The 11,248-nt window shown below is 54.5% G+C and overlaps 1 protein-coding gene across 2 annotated transcripts; it reads left to right on the top strand.

Annotated features, from left to right (window-relative positions):
• The first annotated feature begins 703 nt into the window (after positions 1–703).
• FN3K (fructosamine 3 kinase) lies at positions 704–10,992 on the top strand. 2 transcript variants are annotated; one of them, XM_053892425.1, is made up of 6 exons: positions 704–885; positions 3,665–3,861; positions 5,823–5,914; positions 6,226–6,308; positions 9,582–9,704; positions 10,547–10,992. In XM_053892425.1, exons 1-6 carry the CDS (start codon positions 745–747, stop codon positions 10,883–10,885), a joined length of 975 nt encoding a protein of 324 aa, XP_053748400.1. In that variant the 5' UTR covers positions 704–744; the 3' UTR covers positions 10,886–10,992. The 2 variants fall into 2 exon arrangements, with proteins under 2 accessions (XP_053748400.1, XP_053748401.1); XM_053892426.1 differs by having other exon boundaries at positions 705–885; positions 3,710–3,861.
• Positions 10,993–11,248: the final 256 nt, after the last annotated feature.

Raw genomic sequence — 11,248 nt, 5'->3', positions numbered from 1 at the left:
GCTCTTCTGCAATGACCTTGTGCATGTGTGTGCATAGGTGTGTGTGTGTGCCTGTGTGCACATGGCCACGTGTGTTTTGAAGTTCCTTCTCCAGGGCAGCAGGTCTCTTAACAGGGCTCGGGTTCTGGGTGGGGTTGGCCACGTTATCAGAACCCCCAGAGCAGTCTCTATCTCTGATGGCCACCAGGTGCCCTGATGAACAAGCCCAACACGAGCGACGAGTATCGCTGGGTAGTGCCTGGGGCTGGATAGGATGTGGTCAAGACCCCTAGCCTTGTTTGGACAGTGTGAGACCTAGCCAGGACTGTGACCTGTGACCTGGGTCCCAGGGACAGTGGGCTCTACCCTAGACTATGTCCTCTAAGTCTCCTGCTGGGGCCTGGGCAGAGGGCCAGCGAGGGCTCCTGGAACCTCTGGCCGGGGGTGGGGGGGGGTGGTGTCAGGCTCTACAGGGTGGGCCGCACTCCGGATTGTCGGGGCACCCTGACTGTGTGGACACATGCAGAGGGGCACCGCCCCCACTTTAGTCCCCCTCGGGAAGCTCTCTGTCTGCCCTCGCCCTCGGGCTGGGTCCGTTCCCCCACCGCTCGCTCGCGCGGACCTGACCGCACCCGCCACCCGCGCGCAAGGGTTGGACAGCCCGCAGGCCGCGAGGACCCGGCGCCGCCCCCGCGGAGAGCGAGCTCCGCCCCGGCTGGCGTCTGCGCCGTCCCCGTGCCTCCCGGCCCGAGTCCCCCCCGCCCCATGGAGCAGCTGCTGCGAGCCGAGCTGCGCACCGCGACCCTGCGGGCCTTCGGGAGCCCCGGGGGCGGCTGCATCAGTGAGGGACGAGCCTACGACACGGATGCGGGCCCCGTTTTCGTCAAGGTCAACCACCGGACGCAGGTGCGGCCCCCCAGAAACCCCCTCCCCCGCGGCCTGAGCTGGAGCCTGGAGAGGGGAAGGGGTGGGGGTGGAGGGGCGCAGGTGCGGCCTGGCGTCACTGCGGGGGTCAGGAGCTGGCACCTGCCGGCAAAGAGGACTCAAGCGTTTTCTGCGGGACCCAGGGTTTTGTCAGCTGCAGGATTAATAATCCTGCGCCTGGAGGCACAGGAGTGTTGGTTTTAATTTCTCTACCATCAAGAATGGGGGAGGTGAGGCTTGGAGTCCTGGGATGCTTCTGCCTCTACCCTGGGTCCCAGCGCTGGGTTCCCTCTTCCACAGCCCGTGGGTCCAGCTCAACAGGTGGGAGGAGGCAGAGAGGAGGAGGCCAAGACTCGGTGAGGGACCGAGCGAGAGGCTCATGCTGTCTGCTCAGGGGCCTGTGCTTGTGTTGGGCCTGGTTAGTGCCTGCTTAAAGTGTTGCTGTTAAATAGACCGTATATGGAAAATAGTGACACTTTACAAATGGAGAAAGTTGGCCGTAGTCTGTTAAATAGACCGTATATGGAAAATAGTGACACTTTACAAATGGAGAAAGTTGGCCGTAGTCAGTGCCCCCAGCTGCTAAGGATGGCACTCCCTTGGCCCTAGTGGGGGCCTTCACTGAGGCCCCCAGTGCTCTGTGGGCCAGGCCCCTTTGAGGTGCAGCAGTGGTGGTGGGGGTAGGGGCTGTGGGTGGAAGGAATCCTCCCAGCCCCCCTGCAGCAGGGCCCACCTGGGATGGGTGAGAGGTCGGGATTGGTCCAGCAGCCCGGCTCTGTTAGCACAGGGAATTGTTAGGGAATTTCGTTTCAGAACCAATCGCTCTCAGAATAAGCCCCATGTACCGGGAAGCAGTTTTGGGTTCAGGGTTCATGTGGGGTCTGGAACCCTCCTACTGAAAGCTTCCCCATTTGCCCTTGAAACCCTCGGTGCTGGCACACAGTAGGCGAGCAGGTGACAGGTGAGGCCCTCAGGACACGGGCAGAATGCAGCCCAGGTATTCCCTGCCCCTGTATGTTTGGGGACTGCTGGATGCCCCCTGCGGGGCGCTAGCAACCCCTGCTTCACAATTCCAGGGCTGGGCTGGCAGTTTGGAGGATGCCTTGCCTCGTTTTCCCCTCAGAGACTTTGAATTGAAGGATGGGGTTCTTTTCCTGCGTGGCATTAGATGCTTTGGCCTCATGAGGAATAATTCTATAGGCAGAGGTGTTCAGAAGCATGCTTTCTGTCGCGTACCCGGGGTGAGTGTTCACCTCGTTTAAAATTGGGGTATTTGTGGGAAATATTTTAGAAGTAGGACAGCCCTTGGGTCCCAATGGAGGCTGTTCTGCTGCTCCTGGGGCGGCCTGTCTTCTTCCTCGGTGGGGTGTGAGCCTCCTTCCTGCCCCCCCAGGCCCCGCTGGGTGCTTATCTCTGGGGAGAGGCCCTGGACCCAAGCCAGGCCCAGCTGACCTCTCTGCCCCGAATTCTTGCCCAAAATGTGTGTCCCAGTCCCTTTGGCATGCCACCCCACCCTGCCCTTGCGGTTCCTCCTCTCCTGTGATCGCTGGAGGCAGTGAGGTGGGCAGGAAACTTGGAAGGGCGCCCATGCCCAGCTCCAGACGCTCCACTGATCCACACTCCAAGGCACCCTACAGATAACCCCTAGCACCCCACTGCATCTCACAGCACCACCCAGACCCTCTGCAGCACCCCCACAGTCCCCTGAGGTACCTTACAACCTCTGTGGCACCTGGCAGCATCCTGCAGTACCCCACTGTGCCCCCAGGCACCCCCGACACTCCCACCGTGCCTCTACAGCCACCCCGACACTCCTACTGTACTCCCCAGGCACCCCCAACACTCCCACTGTACCCCCTGGCCCCCCGACACTCCCACCATGCCCCTACAGCCCCCCAACACTCCTACTGTACTCCCAGTCACCCCAACACTCCCACTGTACCCCGAGGCACCCCCGACACTCCCACTGTACTCCCCACGCACCCCCGACACTCCCACTGTGTCCCAAACACCCCTGACACCCCCACCGTGCCCCCAGGCACCCCGATACTCCCACCGTACCCCCAGGCACCCCCGACACTCCCACTGTACCTCCATAGCACCTCCAACACTCCCACTGTACCCCCCAGACACCCCCAGCATTCCTACTGTACCCTCACAGCACTCCTGTCACTCCCACTGTACCCCCAGGCACCTCTGACACTCCCAGCATGCCCCCCATACCCCGATACTCCCACCGTATCCCCAGGCACCCCAACATTCCCACCATGCTCTCACACACTCCCAACACTCCCAGCGTGCCCCCAGGTACCCCGACACTCACACTGTGCTCCCACAGCACCCCTGACACTCCCACTGTACTCCCCAGGCACCCCGACATTCCCATCGTACCCCGGGCATCCCTGACACTCCCACCATGACCCCGGGCACCCCCGACACTCCCACTGTACCTCCACAGCACCCCCGACACTCCCACTGTGACCCCACAGCACACCCTGGCCCCCAGGAGCACCCCCAGCACCTCCAGAACCTCCCCTGCACCTGTGCTTCCTCACCTCTGGGAGCAAGCACCCAGGGCAGGGGCACCAGCATCCTGTCCGCCCCAAGCCCCAGGCACAGCCTCACCCTTGGATCCCATTTCTATCTGAAGGGGGCCATGTTGCACCCCATTCTCTGAGGGGCTGATGTCTTGCTCTCCAGCTAGCTTTCAGTAACTGTAGGTCCTGGGTGCTTGTGACCCCACTTGGTGGCTTCTGTCCAGGGCTGCAGGGGCCCCTCGGAGCTCATGGCAGTGTTCTGGATGCAGGCCCGGCAGATGTTCCAGGGAGAGATGGCCAGCCTGGAGGCCCTCCAGGCCACAGGCCTGGTTCGGGTACCACGGCCAATCAAGGTGATTGACCTGCCGGGAGGAGGGGCTGCCTTTGTGATGGAGCATCTGAAGATGAGGAGCTTGAGCAGGTGAGTGTGCATGTGTGTGCGCGTGTGCATGTGTGCGTGTGCGTGTGTGAGAGAGTGCGTGAGATTGTGAGATCACGAGATGGAGGGAGAGGGAGTGAGGGAGAGAGGGAGGGGGAGGACAGAGGGATGGGGAGGGAGAGAGGGGGAGGACAGAGGGCAAGGGAGGGAGAGGGGGGAAGGGAGAGAAAGAGAAAAGGAGAGGGAGGGAAAGGGAGAGAGGGAGAGGGAGATGGAGAGAGGAAAAGAGGGAGGGAGAGAGTGAGACAGAGAGAGGGAGGGGGAGAAAGAGGGAGAGAAGAAAAGGGGGAGGGAGAGGGAGGGAGGGAGGGGGATGAGAGAGGGAAGGGGAACAGGCTCTTGCTGAGCTGCCAGTGTGGCTCATCAGAGGCAGGGCCAGGAATCCTACCCCTGCCCCCGGGTTCTTGACAGAGACAAGGAGTTCTTGCTTTCTGTGTGTTTTGGCTCCAATGAATCAGCATCAAATTAGCGTGTTGGAACCATCCCTGGCCTCATGCTTTAGAATGCACTCATGTTAGCTCAAACCGGGCCCAGTGAGGTTGATCTAGTAATTATCCGAAGTCCTGAAATTTTTTTCTAATTACTAGAGTTACGTGTATTTTGGGGTGCCTGGGTGGCTCAGTTGGTTAAGTGTCCAACTTCGGCTCAGGTCATGATCTCACTGTAAGTGGGTTTGAGTCCTATGTTGGGCTCTGTGCTGACAGCTCAGAGCTTGGAACCTGCTTCAGATTCTGTGTCTCCCCCTCTCTCTGCCCCTCCTCCCCCAAAATAAATAAACATAAAAAATAAAAGTTATGCAGAGGCGCCTGAGTGGCTCAGCCGGTTAAGTGTTCAACTTAGGCTCAGGTCACGATCTCACCATTCCCGAGTTTGAGCCCCGTGTCGGGCTCTGTGCTGACAGCTTGGAGCCTGGAGCCTGCTTCGGATTCTGTGTCTCCCCCTTTCTCTGCCCCTCCCCTGCTTGTGCTCTATCTCTGTCTCTTAAAAATAAATAAATGTTAAAAAAAAGTTGTGTGTATTTTGTTTAAAAAAGGTGGAAAACAAGAACTCACATAAAGAAGACATAAAACCACCTGCAGCTCCATCAGCAAAGAATGGCCCATGCCCATCATGGTGCATGAATAGCATCTCAGTCTGTTTTTTTTAAGTTTATTTATTTATTTTGAGAGAGAGATAGCTTGCACTTGAGTGAGGGAGGGGCAGAGAAAGAATCCCAAGCAGGCTCCACACTGTCAGTGCAGAGCCTGATGTGGGGCTCGATCCCATGAACTGTGAAATCATGACCTGAGCCAAAATCAAGAGTTGGACGTTTAATGGACTGAGCCACCCAGGTGCCACTCAACCTGTCTTTTTTTTTTTTAACGTTTATTTATTTTTGAGACAGAGAGAGACACAGCATGAACGGGGGAGGGGCAGAGAGAGAGGGAGACACAGAATCGGAAGCAAGCTCCAGGCTCTGAGCCATCAGCCCAGAGCCCGATGCGGGGCCCGAACTCGCGGACCGCGAGATCGTGACCTGAGCTGAAGTCGGACGCTCAACCGCTCAACCGACTGAGCCACCCAGGTGCCCCTCAACCTGTCTTTTATATGTGATTTACGTTTGTTTTTTTACAAACCTTCTGAGCTGGTCTTTCCTTAATGTAAGTTTTTAAACCTTTGCTCCTGTTCCCAGCGCCTCCTAAGGCTTCTGTTGACAGACAGACAGACAGACAGACACACACACACACACACACACACACACACACACACACACACACGCCCCCTGCGCTTGTGATTTTATACTATCCTGTTTTTCAGAAAAGGTCATGGCCTACAGTTCATTTTTCCCTTTTTAAAGAATGGAGAGTAGTTTTTAAGGTATTTAAAACATTTCTCAGAGTGGAGCCTTCTAACTGGTTGTGGTTATTTCTTGTTTTAATTGCTTGCATTTCCTGTATCCTCAGTCAGGCATCAAAACTCGGAGACCAGATGGCAGATTTGCACCTTTACAACCAGAAGCTCAGGGATAAGTCGAAGGAGGAGGAGAACACAGTGGGTACGTTGTGGCCCCTGACGCAGGTGTATCTACCCCGGGGTGGCGCTTGTGGCGATGCGCACCGACTTCCTTTGTGCTGCGTGTGAAGATGAGATTGTTAAATGGGGACTCTGATGGCACTGACGAGTGGGTGGGGTTGGACCCCGGTTACTCCCAGCCCTGTTGTCCAGCACGCCTGAGGCAGGAGGGCCCTGGCGCGCTCCTCAGACTGTCCCCGTTTGAGCAGTGCAGCCCAGGCCTCTCCCTCTGCTGAGGGGGCTCTGCTGAGGTCTGGCATTGAAGGGGAGGACAACAGCTCTTTCTGCTGACAGGCCGGAGGACTGAGCGTGCTGAGCCCCAGTATGTGAGCAAGTTTGGCTTCCACACGGTGACATGCTGTGGCTTCATCCCTCAGGTGAGAGCCTGGGGGAGGACGTCCCTGCTTAGCTGATGACCATTCCCAGTGCCCCAGTGATGGTTGCCTTGGCCCTTGTAGGTGACAGGGTGCCATGAAGATTGTCTGATTTCTGAACGCGGGGTGTGAACTGGGGTGTCTGGGAGAGGAGGGCAGACCCCTGAGCTGAGCTTGGCGGAGGTGGGAAGCTGTGGGCTGGGTGGAAGAGCATCTAAGCAGAGGGAACAGCAGGTGCAAAGGCCTTTCTGCAGAGGGTTGTGTGATGAGTGTGGGGACTGGAGTGGGTGGCAGTGAGGCAGCAGGTGAGGTCAGGGATTAAGTCCTGGCCTTTGTAATTCTCATGACATAAACTCCATTATTTTAAAATGTACGATTTAGTGGTTGTTAGTATATTGACAATGTTGTGCAGCCATCACCACTGTCTCATTACAGAATATTTTCATCGCCCCCAAAATAAATCACATGCTAATTAGCAGTCACCCCCATTCCCCCTGCCCTTGGCCTCTGATAACCACTCACCTCCTTCTGTCTCAGTGGCTTTGCTCATTCTGGACATTTCATGTAGTGGAATCATCCAGTAGGTAGCCGTTTGTCCCTCTCTGTCTCTCCCGTGTGGGCAGACGGCGAGCCTCCCAGGTGGATGTCATGTGGGTAAGATCATTATGAAGCCTGAGCCAGATTTTGCGATCCCAGACAGGGGGCAGCCCTCACATCTGGGGTCCCTAGAACTCCACACACACAGTGCTTTACCAGGCTGGTTGGGACTCCCTGGATCTCTGGTGAAGCCAGCTCCCCTGGGGCCTACACATCTGCCTGGGGCTGGTGGCCCACACAGTTGTACTGGTCCCAGGCAGGTGTGGCTGAATGTGGTCTGGTGTCCTGCTTCAGATGCTGAGTTTAAGAGCTGTTGTGGGCTCTCCAAAGATTCAGTTGACCTTGCCCAGTGACTTTTCAAGAACCAAGGAGGGTCGCCTGGGTGGCTCAGTCGGTTAAGCGTCTGACTTAGGCTCAGGTCATGATCTCACCGCTCCTGAGTGAGTTCGAGCCCCACGTGGGGCTCTGTGCTGACAGCTCAGAGCTTGTTGCTGCTTCGGATTCTGTGACTCCCTGTCTCTCTCTGCCCTTCCCCTGCTCATGCTCTGTCTCTCAAAAAATGAATAAATGTTAAAAAAATAAAAATTAAAAAAAAAAAAAAAGAACCAAGGAATGAAATCATACACAGAGCCCCAGTCTGTGAAGTCAATGAGAATGGGGCTGGTCTCTTAGGGACACAGGCGGCCCCTATGTCCCCCTTTAGACTCCAGGATCAGTGAACCTATTTAGCTCAGCTGCTACTGGCCAGGAAGGGGCCAGGGGCCTGGGAGGGGCCAGAGAGGGGCCTGGGAGGGGGTAAGGGGTGGGCAACGGGCCAGGGAGGGGGAAGGGTCCTGGGAGGGGCGGGGCTGGGGAGGGGCCTGGGAGGAGCAAGGGGCGGGAAAGGGGCGGGGAAGGAGCTAGGGAGGGGCAAGGGGACTGGGAGGGGGAAGGGGCCTGGGAGGGGCCGGGGAGGGGCTGGAGAGGGGCAAGGGGCCAGGGAGGGGGAAGAGGCCTGGGAGGGGCAAAGGGGGCTGGGCGGGGCTGGGGAGAGGCCGGGGAGGGGCAAGGGGCCTGGGAAGGGCCAGGGAGGGGCAAGGGGTCAGGAGAGCACTTAGTCCACCTCTTCTTTCTGTGACAGATGGTCCTGGATGGAGCACCTGTCCCAGCCCAGAAATTGCAGGAGGGTCCTACTCCTTGGGAGGATGAGTGGGCCCTTAACTGCCCTTAACCAGACGCTTAACCAACGGAGCCACCAAGGCGCCCCAATATTTATCTAGTTTTGAGAGAGAGAGAGAGAGAGACAGTGTGTGAACAGGGGAGAGGGGCAGAGAGAGGGAGACAGAATCAGAAGCAGGTTCCAGGCCCTGAGCTGTCAGCACAGAGATTGACACGGGGCTCGAACTCACCAACTGTGAGATCATGACCTGAGCCAAAGTTGGACGCTTAACCGACTGAGCCACCCAGGTGCCTCAAACCACACACTTAAAGTGTACAAAGTGATAAGTTTTGGCATGCAGAGGTACCTGTGAACCAGTTCCCATGGTTGGGGTGCGTATATGCATCACCTGAAGCGTCCTCCTACCCTTCCCTGACCCTGGGCACCATGGATCTGCTTTCTGTCACTGTAGGTAAATTTGTATTTCATAGAACTTAGTATAAATGGAATCATACACTACGTGCCTTTTTCTGGCTTCTTTCACTCAGTTTAATCATTTCATGATATTCATCTATGGTGTTGCAAGTGTTCAGAGTCCGTTCCTTCCTACGATGAACCAGTCTGTTTACCCATTTACCTGCTGACGGGCATCTGAGTAGTTTCCAGGTTTCGCTTCCACAAATAAAGCTGCTGAACCTTTGTGTACAAGAGTTTGTGTAGACACATGCTTCCATTTATCCTAGGTAATTGCCTAGGAGGGAAATGGCCAGGTCATATAGTAGGTTCACATTTAACTTTTTAAGAAAAATACTGCAGAAATACTTTCCCAAGTGATTGTACCATGTTACATTCCCACCGGCAGGGGGTGAGGGTTCCAGTTCCTCCACATCCTTGCCACTCTTGGTGGTTTCCATTTAAAATTCAAGCTTTCCTGGTGAGTGTGCAGTGGTGTCTCACTGACGTTTTATTTCCCCTGATGGTTAATGATGTGGAACATCTGTTCATGAGCCTATTTGCCATATATTAGGGGTACAGAAATTTGGGATTATTACGTCCTCTTTATCAACTAACTTGCTTTCCATTGTGAAATGACCTCCTTTATATTCTCTCCTCTGAAATCTACTCTGATATTAACATAGTCATTCCGGCTTTTCTTTCAACTAGTGTTAGCATGTATAAAGTGCATTTCTTGTACACAGCTTGGAATCAAGTCTTGCTTTATTTTTCCAATCTGTCTCTGCCCTTTAACTAGGGTATTTAGACCCTTTGCATTTAATGTACTTATTGATGTGGCTAGGGGTGAATCTGTCATTTTGCTGTTTGTTTTCTATTTGTCCTATCTATTCTATGTTTCCCCTTTTCCTGTTCATCTGCCTTCTTTTGGACTATTTTTAATGACTCCATCCTATCTCCTCTGTTGGCTAGCTGTAATATTTGTTGTGTTCTGTTAGTGGTTGTCCTGGGGTTTGGGCAGTCTCCATGTATAGCTGTCCTGTGAGCACCAGCTGCAGCAGCATCAGCCTTGGCCCCTTGTCGCCCAGGTGAATGAGTGGCAGGATGACTGGTCGACCTTCTTTGCCCGGCACCGTCTCCAAGCACAGCTGGACCTCATTGAAAAGGACTATGCTGACCGAGAGGCACGAGAACTGTGGTCACAACTACAGGTGGGTGCAGAGGCTATTCTCTGGGACAGGGGCTGTTCTTTTATGGGCTATCCTCCATATTTGTGTGGAGCCCTCTGGTAGAATGGAGCCATGGAGCAGAGCTGGTCAAGTGTGGACACATAAGTGCCTGACTATTGGCCTGATGGGGAAACTGGGAAGGGGAAGGTACCTGAGGGCATACTTGGCCCCTGAGTACAACTTTCACTGGCTAGGTCACCAAATACTTAACCTCAAACATAGGTGCCTGGCCCATAAATTGTGGCATTTACTATTGCTTTCTTATCCACTCTTACCCTGTCCTTTTCTTCTTTTCCAAAGCACGAATGTCTCACCTCTTGGAGATGTGGCCAGCAGATGCCCCAGAGTGACTAGTTTAAAATATAACTCTCAAAATGTTAAAAACAGAATTTGTGTGTCATTCCAGGGTGAAATTTAACTCATTAATGAAATAACCCATAGCACTCGTAGTATACAGAACAGGTGCAGACATATGTGTTTTGTGAAATTAAAGAATGGTGGAGAAAGTTTGCTAAATTACCCCCCCCCCAAAAAAAAAACCCCTCCATTCAGGTTATACGGTTCACAGTCTACACGACCACATCCACTGAGGTCGCTATTGTATGGAAGTCATTAGGGCTGTGGAATTTCCAAACCTAAATTAGTAAATAGTACAATGATGTTGCATTCTCTTGGACTCAGTCGATCCCCTCATCTCTGGGCTTGGTAGACTGGGCTATGGTTGGACCCTGAACAAACATGAGGTCATCTCTGCCTTATTTCCAAGTATTGGGTGAAGAGGCTGTGGCTCATGATGACTCTGTGTGAAATAATTATTTTCTTAGGTGAAGATCCCGGATCTGTTTTGTGGTCTAGAGATCGTCCCTGCCCTTCTTCATGGGGATCTCTGGTCAGGAAACGTGGCTGAGGATGACTCAGGGCCTATTGTTTATGACCCAGCTTCCTTCTATGGACATTCTGAATTTGAACTGGCAATTGCTTTGATGTTCGGGGGGTTTCCCAGATCTTTCTTCACTGCCTACCACCGGAAGATTCCCAAGGCTCCGGGGTTTGACAGGCGGCTCCTGCTCTATCAGCTCTTTAACTACCTGAACCACTGGAACCACTTTGGGCGGCAGTACAGGAGCCCGTCCCTGGGCACCATGAGGAAGCTTCTCAAGTAGCAGCCAGCCTGCATCCCCTGCCTCCCTGCTTAGTGAGTAACTCTGGGTGGCAACACCAGAGGTGGTTTCCGGGACTAATAAAGTCCAGCTGGGCTTCAGGAATGGAAGTGTGTGTGTGTTTGTTCACCTGTGTCTCCATCCTCCATGCAGTTGGGCTAGTTTGCAGAGGGCCCGGAGCACCTGACAGATTTCCAACAGCATCATTATGTGTCATGATCCAGGGGGAATTTGGGTATTTTCATGATGTTATAGAAACACATCTGGGATGCGTTTAGGTGGATTTGCTTAGGTGGAAGTTGGGGTCACATCTCCCTGTGGACTCTGGGCTCCTGTTTGTGCCTTAGGCAGAGCTGGAGACCAGGA

This window comes from Panthera pardus, unplaced genomic scaffold (assembly GCF_024362965.1).
Source record: "Panthera pardus isolate Hobbes unplaced genomic scaffold, ASM2436296v1 HiC_scaffold_3, whole genome shotgun sequence".
Taxonomy (NCBI): Eukaryota; Metazoa; Chordata; class Mammalia; order Carnivora; family Felidae; genus Panthera; species Panthera pardus.
This window is presented reverse-complemented; position numbering and strand designations above follow the sequence as displayed.

Coding starts and splice junctions, on each gene's coding strand:
- FN3K (XM_053892425.1), top strand. CDS start 745: ATGGAGCAGCTGCTGCGAGCCGAGCTGCGCACCGCGACCCTGCGGGCC. Junction 3,862..5,822: donor AAGATGAGGAGCTTGAGCAG/GTGAGTGTGCAT, acceptor CTGTATCCTCAG/TCAGGCATCAAAACTCGGAG. Junction 5,915..6,225: donor GGAGGAGGAGAACACAGTGG/GTACGTTGTGGC, acceptor TTCTGCTGACAG/GCCGGAGGACTGAGCGTGCT.